The 19,633-nt window shown below is 56.5% G+C and overlaps 1 protein-coding gene across 3 annotated transcripts in view; it reads left to right on the forward strand.

Moving 5' to 3' along the window:
• TRAF3 (TNF receptor associated factor 3) overlaps positions 1-13,922 on the forward strand; it is a 115,645-nt gene extending 101,723 nt beyond the window's left edge. For all 3 annotated transcript variants that reach the window (XM_018066300.1, XM_013973268.2, XM_005695421.3), the window contains exons 10-12: positions 2,623-2,763; positions 7,934-8,108; positions 8,682-13,922. In XM_018066300.1, the coding sequence (XP_017921789.1) occupies positions 2,623-2,763; positions 7,934-8,108; positions 8,682-9,253 (888 nt within the window). In that variant the 3' untranslated portion in view covers positions 9,254-13,922. The remainder of the gene's footprint in view (positions 1-2,622; positions 2,764-7,933; positions 8,109-8,681) is intronic.

Consider the following 19,633-nt stretch of genomic DNA (forward strand, 5'->3'; position numbering starts at 1 on the left):
GTGGAAAATAGAATATTTGAGTTGATTCAGAAAGACCAATTACTACATTCACAGTCAAACTTAAAAAAAAAAAAAAAAGAACAACAACAAAGCTGTTTTATAAAATCCAGACCTGAAAACACCCATCTTATATTTTAGGAAAGCTTAAGTCACGAGGAAGTCTTCGAGTGCCCCTAGACAGGCGGGGGTGGAGGGTGTGCTCAGGGAGGAGGGTCTCGGGCTGGGGGACCCTGCTCCGTCTGCTGCATGGATTCTGGGAAACACACCTGCCACTGGGCTTCCCTGTGCCTGCGGCGTCTACCCGGTGGGCAGGTGAAAACGGGGGTCTGCTGGCACCCAGGGGCTGGGATCCTTGATTAAAATACGTAAAGAAAACTGAGTTTAAGGACAGTCCCTCCATAAAGACATTAAGAGTTTGATGTGGCGGACTCCCCTGGGGGCGCAGTGGGTAGGAATCTGCCGGTCAGTGCAGGGGAAACAGGGTTGAATCCCTGGCTCCGGAAGATCGCACATGCTGTGAAACAGCTCAGCCTGCGTGCCCTGGAGCCCGTGCTCCGCAGCAAGAGAGCCACTGGCCTCCGGTGGGGGGCCGGAGCCCCGTGCCGCAGAGCAGCCCCACTCAGTCAGAGCAGGCACCCAGTCGTGTCCGACTCTTTGCGACCCCGTGGACTGCAGCACACCAGGCCTCCCTGTCCATCACCGACTCCTGGAGCCTCCTGAAACTCTTGTCCACGGAGTCGGGGATGCCATCCAACCATCTCGTCCTCTGTTGCCCCCCTCTCCTGCCTTCAATCTTTTCCAGCATTAGGGTCTTTTCCAGTGAGCCAGCTCTTCGAATCAGGTGGCCAGAGAGTAGCCCCGGGTCACTGCAGAGAGAGAAAGCCCGTGTGCAGCAGCACAGGCCCAGCACCGCCGGAGATAAAGTTAAATAAATAGATCACAGTTTTTAAATGAGAGAGTTCGGTGTGGCAGGGTGTGTGATGGTCAGTGTAGGTCAGGTAGCCTGATTCGCAGCAGAGGAAGTTGCCGTTGGTTTGGGGAATATCACCGAGAGTCGTATGAAAGCGGCCAGTCTGTGTGCACGATTGCTCTTTTTGGGGGTGTGAGACTACGGGGCTCAGGAACTGTGTCCATCTTCAGCAGATGGGAATGACGGAGTTGCAAATTTAGAAGAAGCAAAACACCGCTGCCAGCCACCCATGCCCCAGGCTGGATGCTGCAAGCTGGTCCTGTGCGGGAAGCTAAGGACCGGTGAGACGGCCTATTTTAGGAAGGAGAGTCCATTTGTGCTGCGTGAAACCCTAGGGGAGTTGAACTATCTATTGCAGGTTTTGTATTCTTTTGTAAATACGTTTGTTATAAGTAAAACAAACTGAGACAGCACCCGAAAAGCACTGCTTCCAAGCAGGACTCTGACTTGGGGCTAGTGGTTCCTCACAGGGACGAGGTCAGGAACCCAGATGCCACCTGAGATGCCCGTGAGCTGTCATGTGGCCAGGTGGTCCTCAGGTGCTGGCAGTATTAGAGGGCACCTCTGAGTGGAGCCGCGATGGAACGCACTGTCTTCCGTGCGGGGGGGGAGGGAGGTTGGGGGCAGGGTGCCCAGCGCTTGTGGGCAGAGAAGGCCATTGGTAGAGGGAGCCTTTCCGAGATGGTTGAAGTGCCCTTGAGTTTCCTGCATTGGCAGGTGGATTCTTAACCACTGAGCCACCAGGGCCGTGCAGATTGCCTCTTGTGGAAACATTGTGAAAAGACACCTGGTAGAGTTGTCCTTGAATTCCTCACCCCAGGGCTTTTAAGTCCTGTGTAAATTGGTTCTTGGGAGCTGATTATTTTTCAGAAAGGAACTGTGAAAATGTCATAAGTGGGCTTGGGACTGCCCCTAGCAGGCCCTTCCTGGACCGCCGTGGTCTCCTGGCCATCCCATCCCCTGGCGCCCCCAGTTCCCCCGACACCTCCACCCCCGGGACCCCCTTCCGCCATCTGCGCCTCCTCTCTGTGGGGTGGCGGGCTGCCCCGAGGACTCCCTGTGGCACGTGTGAAACCCTCCCCTTCCTGTTCCCTCATTCTGCTGAGAGCTTCTCATAGGGCAGCAAGTGGCCCACTGGTAGCTGTGAAATAATTTAGTGGGTTGCAGCTAGCATTTTTTAAAGTAAAATGGAATAGAAAGTGCCAGGTACGTTATAATTGATTAGGACAGGTTTGGTTTTGTGATCCTGTTTTTAGGAATAGGCACCTGTGTTCAAGGTATGTACCGAGAAGCTGAGCGGCAGGGAGGTGTTTCCCGCTGTGTTTCCTCATCAGAGTTTGAAAGCCACTCTGATAAAAGATTTATTTGTTTTCAGCAAAATCTTTAGAAAGCTTGTCTTCAGTCCTGCTTGTTCCGAAAGGCACTTGGCTCATCTTACTTGACTCCTAGGAAAGGTTCTGAGAACCACGGTTCGGGTCCCTATTGAACGGCCAGGACCCCCCTTTCCTGTGGGGAGGGGTTTGTTCCTGGAACTCCTTCCAGTGAGTGGACAGAAGGCCCATGTTGTCAACATTTCATTGCTCGTGTTAGAATTGTTGTTAATTCACGTTAAGACTGTGTTGTTTGCTTAATTGGAGACTCTCTTTTTTCAGGTTTCCTTGCTGCAGAATGAAAGTGTAGAAAAAAACAAGAGCATACAGAGTCTGCACAACCAGATATGTAGCTTCGAAATTGAAATTGAGAGACAGAAGGAAATGCTTCGAAATAATGAATCCAAAATCCTCCATTTACAGGTAAGAGGTGTAAAACTATGGCTGGGTCGGAGGGAATATGTCTGTCTTCTCCGCCAGGACTTTCTCAGGGAGACATCTATCAAAGCCCCGACCTTTGTCCACAGGGCAGCTTGTTTCTCTTGCTTAAGAGAAACTCGGGAGAGCGGCCTGGGTTCATGGGTGACCTGGGTTTGCGGCTGGCCTGGGTTCACGGGATGGCACGAGTTCGTGGGGTGCCCTGGGTTTGTGGCTGGCTTGGGTTCGTGGGGCGCCCTGGGTTTGTGGCTGGCTTGGGTTCGTGGGTGGCCTGGGTTTGTGGCTGGCTTGGGTTTGAGGGTAGTCTAGGTTCACGGGGCGGCCTGGGTTCGTGGGGCGCCTGGGTCTGCAACTGGCCTGGAAGGTTGCAGGCGCCCCGGCCCCATCCCCTGTCCCCTGTGCCTCTGATTCATTGTTGGTGAAATAAGGCTGAAGCCTAGGTTTTTTAAAATTAGCCGCTTTTACGAATATCATCTAAGACTTCATGTTGGTCCTGAGTAGCTGTGTGTAAAGTTTCACTTCCTAAAGTGAACTGAAGCCAAGCTGTTCTGTTTTGAGTCTTCCAGCAACGCAGGTGCTCACATCACTCTATCTCGCCATAGTGACCCAAAGGCACCTCCATCCCAAACACGCAGGCCCTCGCTGCTCTGAGAAGGGTGGTGCCTAAACACACCTGATGAGACTGTGGCTCCTGGTTTCTGTAACCCACTTGGGCTTCCACCAGGCGCTTGTTGCAGGCTATTCTTCCAGACGCTGTCCTCACAGTGGCCGACTCGGGCGCCTTCAGGGTGGCAGCTCCTGTGTGTGCCACACTCTCAGGCGAGAGTCACTCCTGTGTGGCCAGAATGGTCCTCCTGTGCCTGTGCCCGCTGCTTCCCTAAATCACCTGGAAGGTGAAATTTTTCTAATAGCTCAGAGTCACAGCATCTTTGAGATCGTCTTGCCTCCCGTCTTATTGTTGAGGTTAGTTATAATGCTTTGAATTGCATAGGGATTCATTAAATTAATTTCATTTGTGTTAAACCTGGTAGTTGTCCAGAGACAGTGAAAAACGCAATGAAACATTAGGTTATAGTTGAAAAGGTGCCGGTCACAGGTATTGAATCAAACCAGGAAAGTACGGTGCCACTTGAAAGAGCGGCAGGGCTGCTGCGGGCCCGGAGGCGGCGGTCAGCACGCCGGGACCGAGGCCTGCGCTGCCGTCCCGTGAGCAGGGCCCGCGTGCGCAGGCTGGCGGCGGCGCCCGGCCTAGGGCCTGGAGGTGCGTGCGCCGGAGGGCCGAGGAAGTGACGCTGTGTTTGAAACCACTTATTAAGCATATCAGCAACTGAAGGAAGAATGAATAGGTAGGGGTTCATTTTTTTAAAATTTAGTTCTTATTTTAATGTAATGGTTTCCAAACGTTTTTTTATTGAAGTGTAGTTGATTTACAGTGTTGTGTTAACTACTGCTGCACAGCAGAGTGCCTCAGTTACACACACGTGTGTTGTTTTGTTCAGCCGCTCAGTCGTGTCCGACTCTTTGCGACCCCATCGACTGCAGCACCTTGGGCTTCCCTGTCCTTCACCATCTCCCAGAGCTTGCTCAAACTCATGTCCATTGAGTCCGTGATGCCAATCCAACCATCTCATCCTCTGTCACCCCCTTCTCCTCCTGCGTTCAATCTTTCCCAGCATCAGGGTCTTTTCCAATGAGTCGGCTCTTCGCATCAGGTGGCCACAGTGTTGGAGTGTCAGCTTAACCATCAGTTCTTCCAGTGAATGTTCAGGCTTGATTTCCTTTAGGATTGACTGGTTTGATCTCCTTGCAGTCCAAGGGACTCTCAAGAGTCTTTTCCAGCACCACATGGGAAAGCATAAGTTCTTTAGCACTCAGCCTTTTTTCTGGTCCAACTCTCACATCCGTATGTGACTATTGTAAAAACCATAGCTTCGACTCGATGCTTTGGTCAGTAAAGTGATGTATATACATTTTGCCTTCGTCCAGCTTTCTATTTTGCATTGGGGTATAGCCAGTTAGCAGTGTTGCCGCAGACCCAGGTGAGCAGTGGCGGCACATAGGTCAGCATTCTCTCCTGTCACGGTTCCCACAGGGTGCTGCAGCTAGCTCCCTGTGCTGTGCAGCAGGGCCCTGTGTATCTGGTCTACGTGGGATGGTTTCGCCTGCTGGTCCCCAACCCCCACTCCACCCCGCCCTCAAACCCCTCTCCCTCGGCAGCCACCAGTCTGCCTCTATGTCGGACTGTCTCTGTTTTGTGGAAGAGTTCATTTGTGTCCGGTTTTGGATTCCACATGTAAGTGATATCACATGGTATTTATCTCTTTCTGACTTCACCTGATAATCTCTACTTTCATCCTTGTTACTGCCACCTGGCATTATTTCACTCTCCTTATGGCTGCGTAGTATCCCATTGTATGTATGAAGAAGTAGGTTCATTTATAACCAAAAGAAAAAAAAAATGAGAGTCCATACTGAGGTCATGGGTGCCCTCCACCACCGTTTCCACAGAGCCTGGCTCAGCCCCGCACCTCAGTCGCCCCCGCAGAGCCTTCCGGCCGCCGGGGAAGGGCTCGCTGGCTGGACCGCGGCTGGGGACGCCGCTGCCTGGCCGCTGTTGCGCGTGTCTGCCTCACCACTCTCTCTGCGGCGGGCCGGGCCTTCTCCCCACCTCCTGTCCCAACTCTGGCTCCTTCTGGGACACCTCAGATGGCAGGGTAGACGCCACCTCCTCCAGGAAGCCTTTCCTCAGCCTGTGCCTCGGACCACCTACTGGTAACAGGCCTGTAGCTCTCTGCGTGGTGTCCTCCCTGTCTGAACCCTGAGGGCGGGCTTGGAAGGAGTCCACACAGAGCGCAGCCTGACAGCCCCGGGCAGGGCAGGCGGAGGGACTTAAAGAAGCGGAACCAGAGTGTGTTTGGTTCTCCATCCCTGGAAGGGTAGTTTGTTAATACTTCACTTGTGAAGAACGTTTCTGTTTTGTCTCTTGCGGTGCCTCGCGGCACGTGGGGTCTTGGCTCCCTGATAGGGGTGGGACCTGCGCCGCAGCACTGGAGGCGCACGGGCTTGGCCGCTGGACCGCCAGGGAAGGCCCTTTCTCCTTGAACAGTTGGATGTCGAGATGGTCCCCCAGTCAGTGAGTCCCACCCTGTCCCCAGGCCCCTTGCTGAGCCCGGAACCCACCCGAGTTGGCCGAGTGACAGATGGGGATGTGAGCCCCAAGGGGCCCGAGCAGGAGACGGAGAGGCTGGCGCCCTGTGAGCAGGTCTCCTGACTAGGGTGTACTTAGGTTCTGAACGGTCTGTGCCACGCGGCTCAGCTCCTGAGCCCTCCCTTTTATTCTAATAAAACCCTCACCTGCATTTAAGGTCTGTGTTTACAGAGACACTGTGGTGGCTGGGCGGAGATGACTCGTCAACCATGAGGTCGTGTTCGCTGCATCCTGCAGGGAAGGGTGGGCGGGTCTGCATGCCGCCCTCACCCACAGCCTCCACCCAGCCAAGGGCTGCTCCATGGCTGCAGGGTCCCCTGGTGTGGGAGGAGCGCCTCCTAGGTAGTGGGGGTGTGTGTGTGTGTTCACATTCCCCTTGCTGTGAGAGGAGCGCTTCTAGGCAGTGGGTGGGCCTTGTCTGTGTGTGTGTGTGTGTGTGTGTGTGCACACCTGCAGTCCTGTGTCCCCTCCTGCCCGGCCCTGTGTGTCCGTGTGTGTGTGTGTGTGTGTGTGCATGCGTGCTCCTTCGGTCCCGTGTCCCCTCCTGCCCGGCCCCGCCTGCTGACTCCTCGCCCCTGGTGTGTAGTGGGGGCGTCACGGTTGCTTCTGTCCCCAGAGTGCCTCGTGGCCTCGGGCCGCTGTCCCGTGCGGTCCCCGCCGGGGGGCTCGGAAGTGAGGAGCAGCTGGCCTCAGCCGCCCCGCCCCGCGCTTACCACAGGCTCAGCAGCCCTGCGGGCACCCTCGGAGCTGTGCTGACAGTCTAGACTTCCGTCAGCGCCCTCCATCCTCATGAGCACCCACGTCAGCCTGGGTGGTCGCTTTGTCACTTGAGCAGGTCGAAGACGGTCAGACATTCATGGTGGCTGCGAGCGTTCATGCCTATCAACAGCACTGGCCCCAGAAAACGGACTTTGTGAGCTGACCATGCCTTTCATCATGTGTGTTTGAAAGTGCAGTGCTCCCAGTGTGGAAAGAAGTGTTCTCTAGAGAAGTCATCTTTACTTTTTAGATGTTAGCTGATACCAGGGTTTCTTGGAAAGATGAGGAAGATTAACGCTGTAATTTTTACCCCGAAAAGTAACACATGCTTACACGTTTGTTCCTTCACTGTCATTAAGAGCCAGCAAAGGCGCTGAAACCTCGAGGTTTAAAAATAGGCCCCAAAAGGAGAAGTGATCTTGGCAGGCCCCTGGGGCTCCCCCTGCTTGGCCCGCAGCCTTGGGGGTGGCCCCCTTGTCCCACAGCTCCAGGCGCTAAGCCGCCCCCCTTCAGGTGCTCTATTTCAAAAATGCAGATTGTTTTTAGAGGTGAAAACCCTTCAGGTCCCTGGCTTCATCTACAAGTGGGCAGGCCAGACCTGCCAACTGGACCTCCCAGTTCAGCCCCAGGCCCCCTCCAGTGATGGTTACAGGTGTGCTGTGGTCATGTGCTTCTGGAAAAGGGGGTTTCTGAGTGGTTTAAATCAAGCCTCTCTGTCGACAGCCATGTGTTTGAGAGCAGAGCTCTTCTGCCACGGGGAGCACAGGGCACTGGGCACCGAGTGCATCGAGGGAGAGACCGCCCCCCCGTAGGCACTGGCCTCTTGGCTTCACCGGGGGCCTGTCCTGCTGGGGGGGGGTTCTCTCTGCAGCAGGGGAAGTGGGGGGACCCAGGGGTTCTGGCGCTCCCAGCGCCGCAGAGACAGCGGCCCCTCTGGCCCTGGAGGCTCCCAGTTCCACGCCTGCTGGTCACTTGACCTTTTATGGGACAGAGGCCTTCACAGGTCCAGCTGAGACACTGGGAGAGAGGGACATGGGGGCTGCATGCCCTGCAGTTGGATCTAGGGCCGGGGTCCCTGAGGGCCCATGAGCGGAGGCGCCCTGTGGGGGCCGGCGGGGGTCTGCAGAGGCACGGCCCCCACAGCAGGTCCTAACGTTGTTCTGCCTTTCTGACACTTTGATTTGGAAGCGAGTCATCGACAGCCAAGCAGAGAAACTGAAGGAGCTCGACAAAGAGATCCGGCCCTTCCGGCAGAACTGGGAGGAGGCAGACAGCATGAAGAGCAGCGTGGAGTCCCTCCAGAACCGGGTGACCGAGCTGGAGAGCGTGGACAAGAGCGCAGGGCAGGCGGCGCGCAACACAGGTGAGCCCGCGCGACCCAGGCCGGTGCTGGGGTCGGCTGTGCGGGAGAGCGGGCACAGACGTGGGCCTGCGGGGTGACCGGCTCCCCGGCTTCCTGCGCCAGGCGCAGAGGGCAGGGCGGATGCCGGTGGCGCGGGCCTGCGGGCGGAGGTGCGGGGCTGCTCAGGAAGGCCAGGGGACAGAAGGCGGCCAGCAGGCGGCAGGGGACCCGGCCAGCCCGGCAACGTGGCTGATGCCTAGAAGCCGCCTGGCCGTTGGGGAGGGGAGGGGGGTTGCTGAGCGAGCGTCCTAAAACCTCCTGAGCAGGATTAAGCGGAAGGGGGGGTGGCGGCGATTACGGGGATGCACGTGGGGCCGGCTTAAACCGGCCAAGGACGCTGTGCGGATTGCGGAGCCAAGCAGCTTCGATTCCGGGGGGAATCGCCCCGCGCTGGGGAGCCGGGGCGGCAGGCCGGTGCTCCGGGATGTCCCCGCCCCGCAGGTTGAGGCTGGGGGTCCGGGGCGTGCGTCTCCAGCCCCCCCGCGGGCCGGCCTCCGTGGGTCACGTGCGCGCGCCCGCCGTGTCTCCCGCCAGGCTTGCTGGAGTCGCAGCTGAGCCGGCACGACCAGATGCTGAGCGTGCACGACATCCGCCTGGCCGACATGGACCTGCGCTTCCAGGTCCTGGAGACCGCCAGCTACAACGGCGTGCTCATCTGGAAGATCCGCGACTACAAGCGGCGGAAGCAGGAGGCCGTGATGGGCAAGACGCTGTCGCTGTACAGCCAGCCCTTCTACACCGGCTACTTCGGCTACAAGATGTGCGCCAGGGTCTACCTGAACGGGGACGGCATGGGCAAGGGCACGCACCTCTCGCTCTTCTTCGTCATCATGCGCGGCGAGTACGACGCGCTGCTGCCCTGGCCCTTCAAGCAGAAAGTGACGCTCATGCTGATGGACCAGGGGTCCTCGCGGCGGCACCTGGGGGATGCGTTCAAGCCGGACCCCAACAGCAGCAGCTTCAAGAAGCCCACTGGGGAGATGAACATCGCCTCCGGGTGCCCTGTCTTCGTGGCCCAGACTGTGCTGGAGAACGGGACGTACATCAAAGACGACACCATTTTTATCAAAGTCATAGTGGATACTTCGGACCTGCCGGACCCCTGACGCGTCCCCGGGGCGGCGGATCAAGCAGAAGGCAACTCCTCCGGGGGGTTTGAACCGGCCGTCTCCAGCAAGGTCCTCGCGCTGAGAAAAGGACCTTGGGGGACGGAGGAAGCGGCAGAAGGCGGCCGCGGGCCGGCGGGAGGAGCCACGCGTGAGGACTCGCCCAACACGTTTTGTAATAGACTAGCGCACTTCACTCTGGAGAATTATTTATCCTTCGACGAGATAAATACTGCTGTCAGAGAAGGTTTTCATTTTCATTTTTAAAGATCTAGTTAATTAAGGTGGAAAACATATATGCTAAAGAAAAGAACCATGAATTTTTTTTCTTCCTTAAACTTGAACACCCAAAAAAAAGGACACACACACACACACACACACACACACACCTGGGGATAGCTGGACATGTCAGCATGTTAAGAAGAATTTATGAAATAACGCAATTCTGATATATTCATTCTAAAATTCAAGAGTGCAATCTTGTTCCAAATATAGTATATTGTCTATTTTTAAGGCCTCATCTGGTCTCTGTTTTAATAATTTGTTTGTCAGAAGACCCTGAAGTACACCTAGGTCTTTTTTGAAAGTCTCTAAATTCAGAATCATTTTTTAATTTAAAGTTCTAAGATAATTGTTACTGCAAACATTTTATTTTAAAACGTTGATAGACTGATATTTCTTGGAAGAAAATGTAAAATATCAAACACTGGTTATCACTTGTGATAGGAAAGAGAATATTCAATCTGTTGTTATTTCTCGTTAGAAATGTAAACCTTCAATATCTGTCGTAGTTAATGACACTACTTCAAAATTACTATGAAAGGAAAATTGCTCATGGATGCTGTGCATCATTTTCAGATTTATAATTGTTTTCACCCTAAAATAGGGCATTAGTTGAACTTTGGAGTTCTAAACAAAATCCTGTAGGTTTTTAAAATTCTGCCCCATGTGTTCAGACACGCTCTCTCTTGCTGACAACACCGACTTCCGTGTCCAGTGTTGGGGGTGGGCAGGCGACTTCGCACTGACGGCGGCCACAGCAAATACCGCGTTCCCCATCCAGTCATAACTGCTGCATTCGCTCCAGCCTTTGCGTAGAGATGGTGGCATCCTGTACACGTGCCTTAGATGTGACTTGCTGCTTCTCAACCCCAGCTTTGTGTTCCCCGTGATTCCAGAAGGCGATGGTTCAGCCAGACTCTCTCTTGACCACTAACTAGACCTTTGCCTGCTCGGGGGGCCTCCCATAGCCCCGACCGCCGGCCCCCCCCCCCCCGCCCCCGCGGAGCCTCCGAGCCTCCGCTGCTTCCTCATCCCAGATTCCAAATCTCTCGGGCCCACGGGCGCAGGCAGGGCCGGGCAGGAGCTGCGCCTCCGTGTCCCGGGCGCGGGCGCCCAGACGCCCGCCGCGGGGCCCTCTGAGCATTCCAGAGACCGCCACCCCGGGCCGCGGGGCCGGGCCACAGGCGTCCCCGGGCCGTCCTCTCACGGGGAGGGCGGCCCCGGGGCCCGTCGTCCAGCCCGCGCCCGCCCGGGGCGCCTCTCACCCGTTCCCCTTCTCTCAATGGTCCAACTGTGAAGAGCGGGCCTGCCCTGTGCCCCTGCTATGCACCCCGCTCCATGGGTGCTCTTACACTGATGGGTGCTACACGTGACGGGTGCTTCTTAGGCGAAACCAATGTGTGTGAACCGCGCATCTGTGCCGCTCGTCCAAAAGACGCGCCCACGACGGGCCAGCCGGGCCGCGCGCCCCAGACTGCCTGCCGCGGGCTGCCGGCGGCCGCGGGGGCGGCCAGGGGTGCCCGGCGGCCCCGCGTCTCTGGTGCTGCCGACCGCCCTGGGTGTGCCTTCGCCCCAGTGCCTGCTGGAAGCACCTCCTCTCCACCGCGTCCCTGGGCTTCCATAAGTGACCTCATGGGTTCCCAGCACCCGCCCGCCTGCAGTTACAGCTCCGTCGCCTTCATCTCTGTTTCTTTCCCTCCCCGCCCCACCCCCCAGTTGCTTAGAGGGCGGGTCGGCGTCCTCGGTCCCGCCCCCCCGCCCCCCCACCCCCGTCCGCTCAGAGGAGAGGCTCCTGCAGGTGCTGCGGGACCACCGCTCCCTCGAAGGTGCCTGGACTCCCGGGGGAGGGCGCCCGCCCGGAAGCCCCCACCTGGCCTCGAGACGGTGTTCCCCGGAGGCCAGGGGTGACCGACGGGGACCGCCTGCCACTTCCTCCTGCTTCACTAGAAGGACGGACAGTACTGACAGAAGCAGCGTCTCGGTCTGTTGTTATAAAACAGTTCTTTCCCCGCCCTGGGTGGGGAGCCTGTCGGCAGCACTCTGGAAGCATCTGGCCAGCGGCGGGGGGCGGGGGCGCTTTCCAGGAGCCCCTCCTAGTGGGAGATGGCCCCCCACACCCCGGCCCCACCGCGGAGCCGTGGGGCCGGGCTCGCTGTGCCCCGGGCGTGGCGGGAGCTCCAGGGCGGGCAGGGGGGCGGCCCGCTCGTGGTCCATCTGACATTGGGTCCCCTCCAGCCCCCCGCCCCCAACCAGGCCCCGGTCAAGGGACGGGTTTCAGACATGGTGCGCGGGTGCGTTTTTCGCATTATCTCAGTGACGGGTTCCCCGCGGAACAGGCCGTTCCAGTGCTTTAGAGGAACCGCGGTGAGTCCCACGCGAGGTCGGCCCGCCTGCGTCCCGGCCTGTCACCTGTCGTGGAAACGGAGACCCACCCGCGGGGGCCCCGGGGGCCCGGTGAGGGTCTCGCCTGCAGGTGGGGGCTGGGGGGCCGGTCTCTGGCCCACCTGGGCCCCTGTCACAGGTCAGGGGTTTTCAGTTGGCAGTTGTATCGGTGACACGGAGACAGTGTGAATTGTTCACAGGCCTGTCCCACGGGTGGGCGGCGCGGTTACTGTGCAGGTGGACGAGGAGGGCCGCCGTCCGCCCCCCAGGCCCCCGAGCCCCGACGCCGGCTGAGGAGGTGGCTCCTGGCCGGCGGCCCCCATGTCCTGGACGGGCCCCACCAGGCCCTCAGACGGCGGTGGGGGCCCGCGTGGCCACCCTGGCTAGAAAGGGGCAGACAGTCTCCTGACAGCTCGTCTCTGCAGGGTCCCCAGCCGCCTGGGGCCCTGTGTCCCCGTCGCGTGCCGAGGGACCGTCTCCCGTGCCGGGCCTGGCACCCAGCCTGCAGCCTGTGGGCAGCCGGCCGAACCCTGAAACACAGCAGGCACGGGTCCCCGAGTGTACCCCAGGGGCGCACACCTCCAGCCGCCCAGGCCCACTGTGCCTCCCCGCCTGCACTTGGAGGGGCGACCGTCACCCCGAGCTGGGCGCTGACCGCTCCAGCCCCAGCATCTCCGTCCGCCCTTACGGGCGCACATGGGCCAGGGACAAGGAGCCTCGTGGGGCTCAGCCACACCTCAGCCCTCCGAAACCCACCCCTCTGCTGGTGCTGACCGCCAGGGCTGGAAAGGGCTCAGGCAGAGCTGGAAGCCCCGCTTGTAACTCCCAGTCCAGACCGTCGCTGACCGGGCCACCGAGGAGAGCGGGGGGAAATCCAGGCGCTCCTTTCTTTGCTCCGTGACCTGGTGGGGGGTGTCCGTCACCCAGTCTGCTGCTCAGCCCAAGACCACGGTTCTGCCTTCTGTTCGCAAATCTCGATAGCTGTTTCTTCCAAAGTAGATCATGTCCCCGAGGGTCCAGGTCGGATGGGGTCGGCTGGGGGCTGCAGCCAGGGCAGGTGGCCGGGCCGTCTCTGCCGTCGGTCGGGCGGCGCTGGCTGCCCCGGGGAGCTGGGGCGGTGGGGGTGGAGGCGCCTTCTGCTGGCCTCGGTGCCCCGGGGCGCGGGGGGCCGGCGCCGTTGGCAGAGGCCCGAGTGCGTGGCTCGAAGCAGTGCTCGCATTTCATTGCTGCTGCTGCTGCTGCTGCTGCTGCTGCGTCTCGTCTGTCTTGTGAACTCGCAACAAAAGAGGTGGAGTCCAGGAGGGCTGCACCACTCCTGCAGGAAGTGGCGATCTGTTCCCAACTAGTCCCTTTAGACCAGTGAGATAACTTCCACAGCAAACTCAACGACCTAATTGGTAAACACAAAAAGCTGGCATTATTTTCCAGGATTTCTATGAGAATTACCTGTAGAGTTAACAGAGTCTGTGGTCAAGGAAGTGTACATCCACGTAGACACTTTTGAGAATCGGCTCTTTCTCTGATGGCACACCTCTGCGTTCAGTTCTCTAACCCCAAACAAAGACCAAAGAAGGCCAGTCTCTCACGTGACTCTGTACTTTTAATCTGCCTGTTTTAAAAAAATAAAAACTCGCGTCTGTACAACCGCTCGCTGTGAGGACCCATCTTGACAGTCCAAGTGATTGTGACCAGTGATCACGTCCCGTGTTCTTCTGCTCTTCTGAGAAAAAAACACAAAAGGACCGTGTAAGTTATTGCCCAGCAATAATCATGTTGTTAACTGTGGGTCAACAACATGTCTGACTTCCTGATAGCATTATTATGTTTGATATTTTTGTTTACTGTATATCGTGTGTGGTTTTATTTGGTATTTATTTGTGTTTTGAGGTCTTGCAACGTTTTTGTGTTCCTGATGCTAATAACTGAAGTTTGTAAGAGTGTAGAATGCCCAACTTTGAAATGCTGAAACTGTCTCATTAGAGGAAAATAAACCTGACTGAGGAGTCTCGGCTTCTTTCTCAGCTCACTCACGGAGGCCCAGCACCACGGGGCCAGCCTCCCCAGGTGGTCACAGGGGTCCAGCCCTAGCACAGGAAGCCCTGCTCCTCCCACGAGGCTCCCCCCGAGTCAGCAGCCGTGGGGGCTGCCTTCCAGCACCCCAGGCACAGCACGAAGGCCCCAGGCTCTGACAGCCCTCCCCACCATCCCTGTTCCTCCGTGTGCCACCCCCACAGCCGTGTGGCCCCCCGAGCCCACGCTGCGCTCTGCTGTCTCCGCGTGGCTGGCTTGTGGGGCGTTGGGGTCTCGCGGGGGTGTTTCCAGGTGAGGACTGATGGCCTCTGCATCCCACCCCCCCACACAGCATCAGCGCTGGCCTGGCGGTGGCCTGCATCCCTGCAGAGCTCCAGTGGACTGGGGGCCGCGTCCCGAGCCTGGGTCACTCCATCAGATGCTGGAGGTTGAGGGGAAGCTGTGAGGGGCCCGAACCCCGCGCCCAGGCTTGCTCCTGAGCAACCCCAGGACCACAGGCGGGGCTTTGGAGGGCAGAGCTCAGAGACCCGGGATCTGAGGACCAGAGGGCGGCTGGCCCCGGGTTGGGGTTCGGGACTGCGGGCAGGGCCCCCGCCCTGGGCACCTCTGTTTCTTCTGCTCCCAGACATTCATGAGGCTGCACAAGACACAGGGGAGGGGCAGTGGGGCGGCGGGGGGGACACGCTCCACCAGTGGTGCCCACACCCCTGGGCAGAAGCGCCTCGGGGCGACCTTGGCCTGCTGGACGGGATGGGCAGCCGGCCACAATGCGGGCTCTGGTCATTCAGCTGCGAGTCCTCCCACCGCAGACGTCATGGGGGTGGGAGGGACCCTCGGCGCGGCACTGGGCTCCAGGCCCCCCCAACCCCTGCTGGCTTTGGAGCCTGGTCACCCCGTACTCAGCCCCCAGGTCCACTCGCTCGTCGTGGCCCGGCCGGTCCCTGGGGTGGCTGGGAGCATCTCTGACTCCGGCTGTGGCTCCCCTGGGCCCAGCGGCCCGTGGTGTCTCCCCTGACGGACCGACCCCCCATACAGAGAACCGCGGGGGCAGGCGACAAGTTAACCCCCACTGGAGGGGCGGGCAGGCGGGACAGTGCGGGCCCCTGACCGACCCTTGCCAGAACCCTCCCCAAGGCGCGGGCGTTCGCAGGTGGAGAAAGGGCGGGCTGGCCAGGACTGAGGCCCTCCCGGGGTGGCCCTCACGCGCCCCGCGCCCCGCCCCCGGGCTGTGAGCGGGCACTGCTGCCTGGCTCTGCAGGCGGAGCAGGAAACGGCCAGCTGAGCCGCCGGCCCACAGCACTCACACTGGGCATGGCCCGCGTCCGAGCCTGGCATACCCCCAACCCTGCTGAGCCACTGGCTGACGGGTGGTCCGCTCAGCCCCTCCCGAGCCCAGCGGAGACCCCAGTTCCCGCGCTCCCGCACCACATGCTGAGCCCGGCCCCGCCTCGCCTCAGCACACTGCTGCCTCAGGCCCTTTGCGCCTGCTGTTTCCGCCCAGGTGTGTATGGAGAGGCCCACCAAGAGGCCCAGAGGTTGCAGGGAGGCTGCAGGCCACAGGGAGGCGTTTCCCAGGGCTCAGCACCCTGGGCTGGCAGGACTGAGCGGGACCGCAAGGCTTGGGAGGTGCCCAGCCAGCCTTGGGGGACGGCCAGCCTTCCCGCCCCTCGTGAATATTTTTGAGCTTCTGGTGTTCCAGGCAGTTCCCGCGCAGTGTGAACAAAGCCCCAGGAGCCCCACGGGGCGGCGGTGAGTGGCAGACGCTGACAGTGGGCGTGTGTGTGGCCAGAGTCGGGGGGTGGCCCTGTGCAGACACTGAGAGAAGGGGGCCCTGCTGATGGGGGCCGTCCTCACCCCTCCTCCCAGGATCCAGGAACAAACTGTGCAAGCCGGAGCCACAGGCCCTCCAGAGGGACACTAAGGCTCAGAGAGGTGCAGGAATTTGCCCAAGGTCACACAGCTAGTCAAGAACCAAAATGCGGGAGAAGGAGCTGGGGAACTGGCCTGGGGGTGGATCTGTGCCCACAGAGTGGGGGTGCGGGGGGAGGAGGCCTGCGGATCATGGCTGCAGGCAGGGGAGGGTCACAGTCGGTGCCCTCAGCTAAGGGGCGCTGCAGAGGCTGCTGCCGCCGCGGGACTGGCACCCAGCTGGAAACGACCCTTCAAGGGCGTGCGGTGGCCTAGTGGAGGCGGGGCCGCTCCAGCCCTGCTGGGGGAAGGTGACCACAGGGGGCAGTCAAGCCCAGGCAGAGCCGGACGCACACGGGGCCCTGGACCCACCCATGCCCGAAGCAGCTGCGTGGCGGCCGCCTAGTTACTGGAAGGAGTTCTTTGGGATGCGCGTTTTTCCCCCACTCCGACCCCATCCTGCCTCCTCTCAGGATGGCGCGCTGGGCAACGGAGGCTCCTACCCCGAGCCCAGCAGCCCCGGCTCCTCCTGTCCTGCCCCTTTCAGTCCGACCTGGAGCTGCAGCTGTGACCTCATACTTCCAGTCTGGCTTTAACACCACATCTTCCAGGAAGCCTGCCTTGACTGCTGTGGAGGATGGAGCTTCCTGTCAGCCCTGCTACTGCTACTGCTGCTAAGTCGCTTCAGTCGTGTCTGACTCTGTGCGACCCCATAGACGGCAGCCCACCAGGCTCCCCCGTCCCTGGGATTCTCCAGGCAAGAACACTGGAGTGGGTTGCCATTTCCTTCTCCAATGCATGAAAGTGAAAAGTAAAAGTGAAGTTGCTCAGTTGTGTCTGACTCCTAGCGACCCCATGGACTGCAGCCCACCAGGCTCCTCCGTCCATGGGATTTGCCAGGCAAGAGAACTGGAGTGGGGTGCCATCGCCTTCTCCTGTCAGCCCTACAGGTGACAAAGTCAAACTCAGGACCACAAAGACCCACGTTCCCCATCCCAGGCTGGGCTGGGGGCCACCCATCAGGCAGATCCTGTACTGCTGAGCTCCTGAGTGCCCCTTCCCACCCAGGAGAAAGGGTGGGACAAGCTGGTGGGCTCGCTCACTCCCTCCCTCCCAGTCAGAGAAGTCTCTGTCCCATGGCAGAAAGTGATCTGAGTGCCCCAGCGGTGGGCTCCATCCTTGGAGGAAATTCCTTGGTTGGGGAGAAGCAGAGACCAGTCAGAGAGAAAAGCGCCCAGGACAGGAGGTCTGCAAGTGAGGGTGGCTTGGAGACAGGCAGGAGGGGGTCGCTTCCCTTCACCCCTTCACTCTGCCTGCACACCCACCTCCACAATCTACCCTTTGACCCATCCTTGCATATTAATTCATCAACCACCAGGGAATCCTGAAGCCAGGGGCCCACCCGCCATTCCTTTCCCTTCCATCAACCATAACCAACCAGGCATCATGCGTTGGTCTCCCACCATCCACCAATCACCCCATTCATCTCGCCATTCATTCCCCTAACACTTCACCCATCCCCTAACAATCACTTCACCATCCACCCGTCACCCATAAACCCGTCATCCAGTTTACCAAACCCCATCCATCTGCCCACCCACTCCCTCTCTGCCATCCCATCACCAGCAAATCCATACTCTCCCCACCACCCACCCCAGAGAGAGCCAGGCACCCATCTCTCTGATTAAACACAGCCGTCCACCCAGTCTCATCCTTCCACATCCCCCATCCTCCACCCATTCACCCATCCTGCACTCATTCACGCTGCTCACCTGTCCATCCACCCATGCATTCATATCCGGTCATCACTCCACTGTCATCCAGCCAACCACCACCATTCTGCTGATCACCCATGCTCATTCACCCGCATCCCATTTGCCATTCATTTATCCGCCATCAATACATTCATCCACTGTTCAGCTCATTTACCATCCATTTCCATCCATTCACCATCAAAAATCCACAAACGGTTTTTCATCATTCAGGTATGACCTAAATCAAATCCCACTATACAGGGGAAGTGACCAATTCAAGGGATTATATATATAATATATATGTAATATTATATAAATTATATGTATTATATGATATATAAAGTATCATATGTAAATGTTAATTTATATAAATATATTAATATATTTATTATATTTATTAAAATTATAGAATAATATATAGTATATAATATATAAAGTGTATATTATATGTATATGTATAATTCAATTTATATAATATAAATATATCAATATATTAATTATAATTTATATTTATATATTAAATATATAACAATATTTTATATATATAAATATATAATATATAATTCAATAAATATATCATATATAATATATCTAGATATACATTATATATGAATTATATATTACATATATGTACATATACATATATATTATTTATGTATTATATTTATATTATATACTATATATATTTAATATTTAATATTTTAATATATAAAGTATTAACCTATATATGAAATATTATTATATAGGTTATATATATAGATATATATAGATTATATATAGATAAATAGATTCAAGGAATTAGATCTGATATACAGAGTACCTGAAGAACTATGGACAGAGGTTCATGACATTGTACAGGAGGCAGTGATCAAGACCATCCCCAAGAAAAAGAAATGTAAAAAGGCAAAATGGTTGTCTGAGGAGGCCTTATAAATAGCTGTGAAAAGAACAGAAATGAAAGGCAAAGGAGAAAAGGAAAGATGTACCCATTTGAATGCAGAGTTCCAAATAGCAAGGAGAGATAAGAAAGCCTTCCTCAGTGATCAATGCAAAGAAATAGAAGAAAACAATAGAATGGGAAAGACTAGAGACCTCTTCAAGAAAATTAGAGATACCAAGGGAACATTTCATGCAAAGATGGGCTCGATAAAGGACAAAAATGTTAGGGACCTAACAGAAGCAGAAGATATTAAGAAGAGGTGGTAAGATTACAAAGAAGAACTATACAAAAAAGATCTTCATGACCCAGATAATCATGATGGTATGATCACTCACCTAGAACCAGACATCCTGGAATGTGAAGTCAAGTGGGCCTTAGGAAGCATCACTACAAGCAAAGCTAGTGGAGGTGATGGAATTCCAGTTGAGCTATGTCAATTCCTAAAAGATAATACTGTGAAAGTGTCAGCAAATTTGGAAAACTCAGCAGTGGCCACAGGACTGGAAAAGGTCAGTTTTCATTCCAACCCCAAAGAACAGCAATGCCAAAAATACTTCAAACTGCTGCACAATTGCACTCATCTCATATGCTAGGAAAGTCATGCGCAAAATTCTCCAAGCCAGGCTTCAACAGAACATGAACCGTGAACTTCCAGATGGAAGTTGAAAAGCTGGATTTAGAAAAGGCAGAGGAACCAGAGATCAAATTGCCAACATCCGCTGGATCATCGAGAAAGCAAGAGAGTTCCAGAAAAACATCTCTTTCTGGTTTATTGACTACACCAAAGCCTTTGACTGTGTGGATCACAGCAGACTGTGGAGAATTCTTAAAGAGATGGGAATACCAGACCACCTGACCTGCCTCTTGAGAAATCTGTATGCAGGTCAAGAAGCAACAGTTAGAACTGGACATGGAACAACAGACTGGTTCCGAATCGGGAAAGGAGTATGTCAAGGCTGTATATTGTCACCCTGCTTATTTAACTTCTATGCAGAGTACCTCATGAGAAATGCTGGGCTAGATGAAGCACAAGCTGGAATCAAGATTGCTGGGAGAAATATCAATAACCTCAGATATGCAGAT

Source organism: Capra hircus, chromosome 21 (genome assembly GCF_001704415.2).
Source record: "Capra hircus breed San Clemente chromosome 21, ASM170441v1, whole genome shotgun sequence".
Classification (NCBI taxonomy): Eukaryota; Metazoa; Chordata; class Mammalia; order Artiodactyla; family Bovidae; genus Capra; species Capra hircus.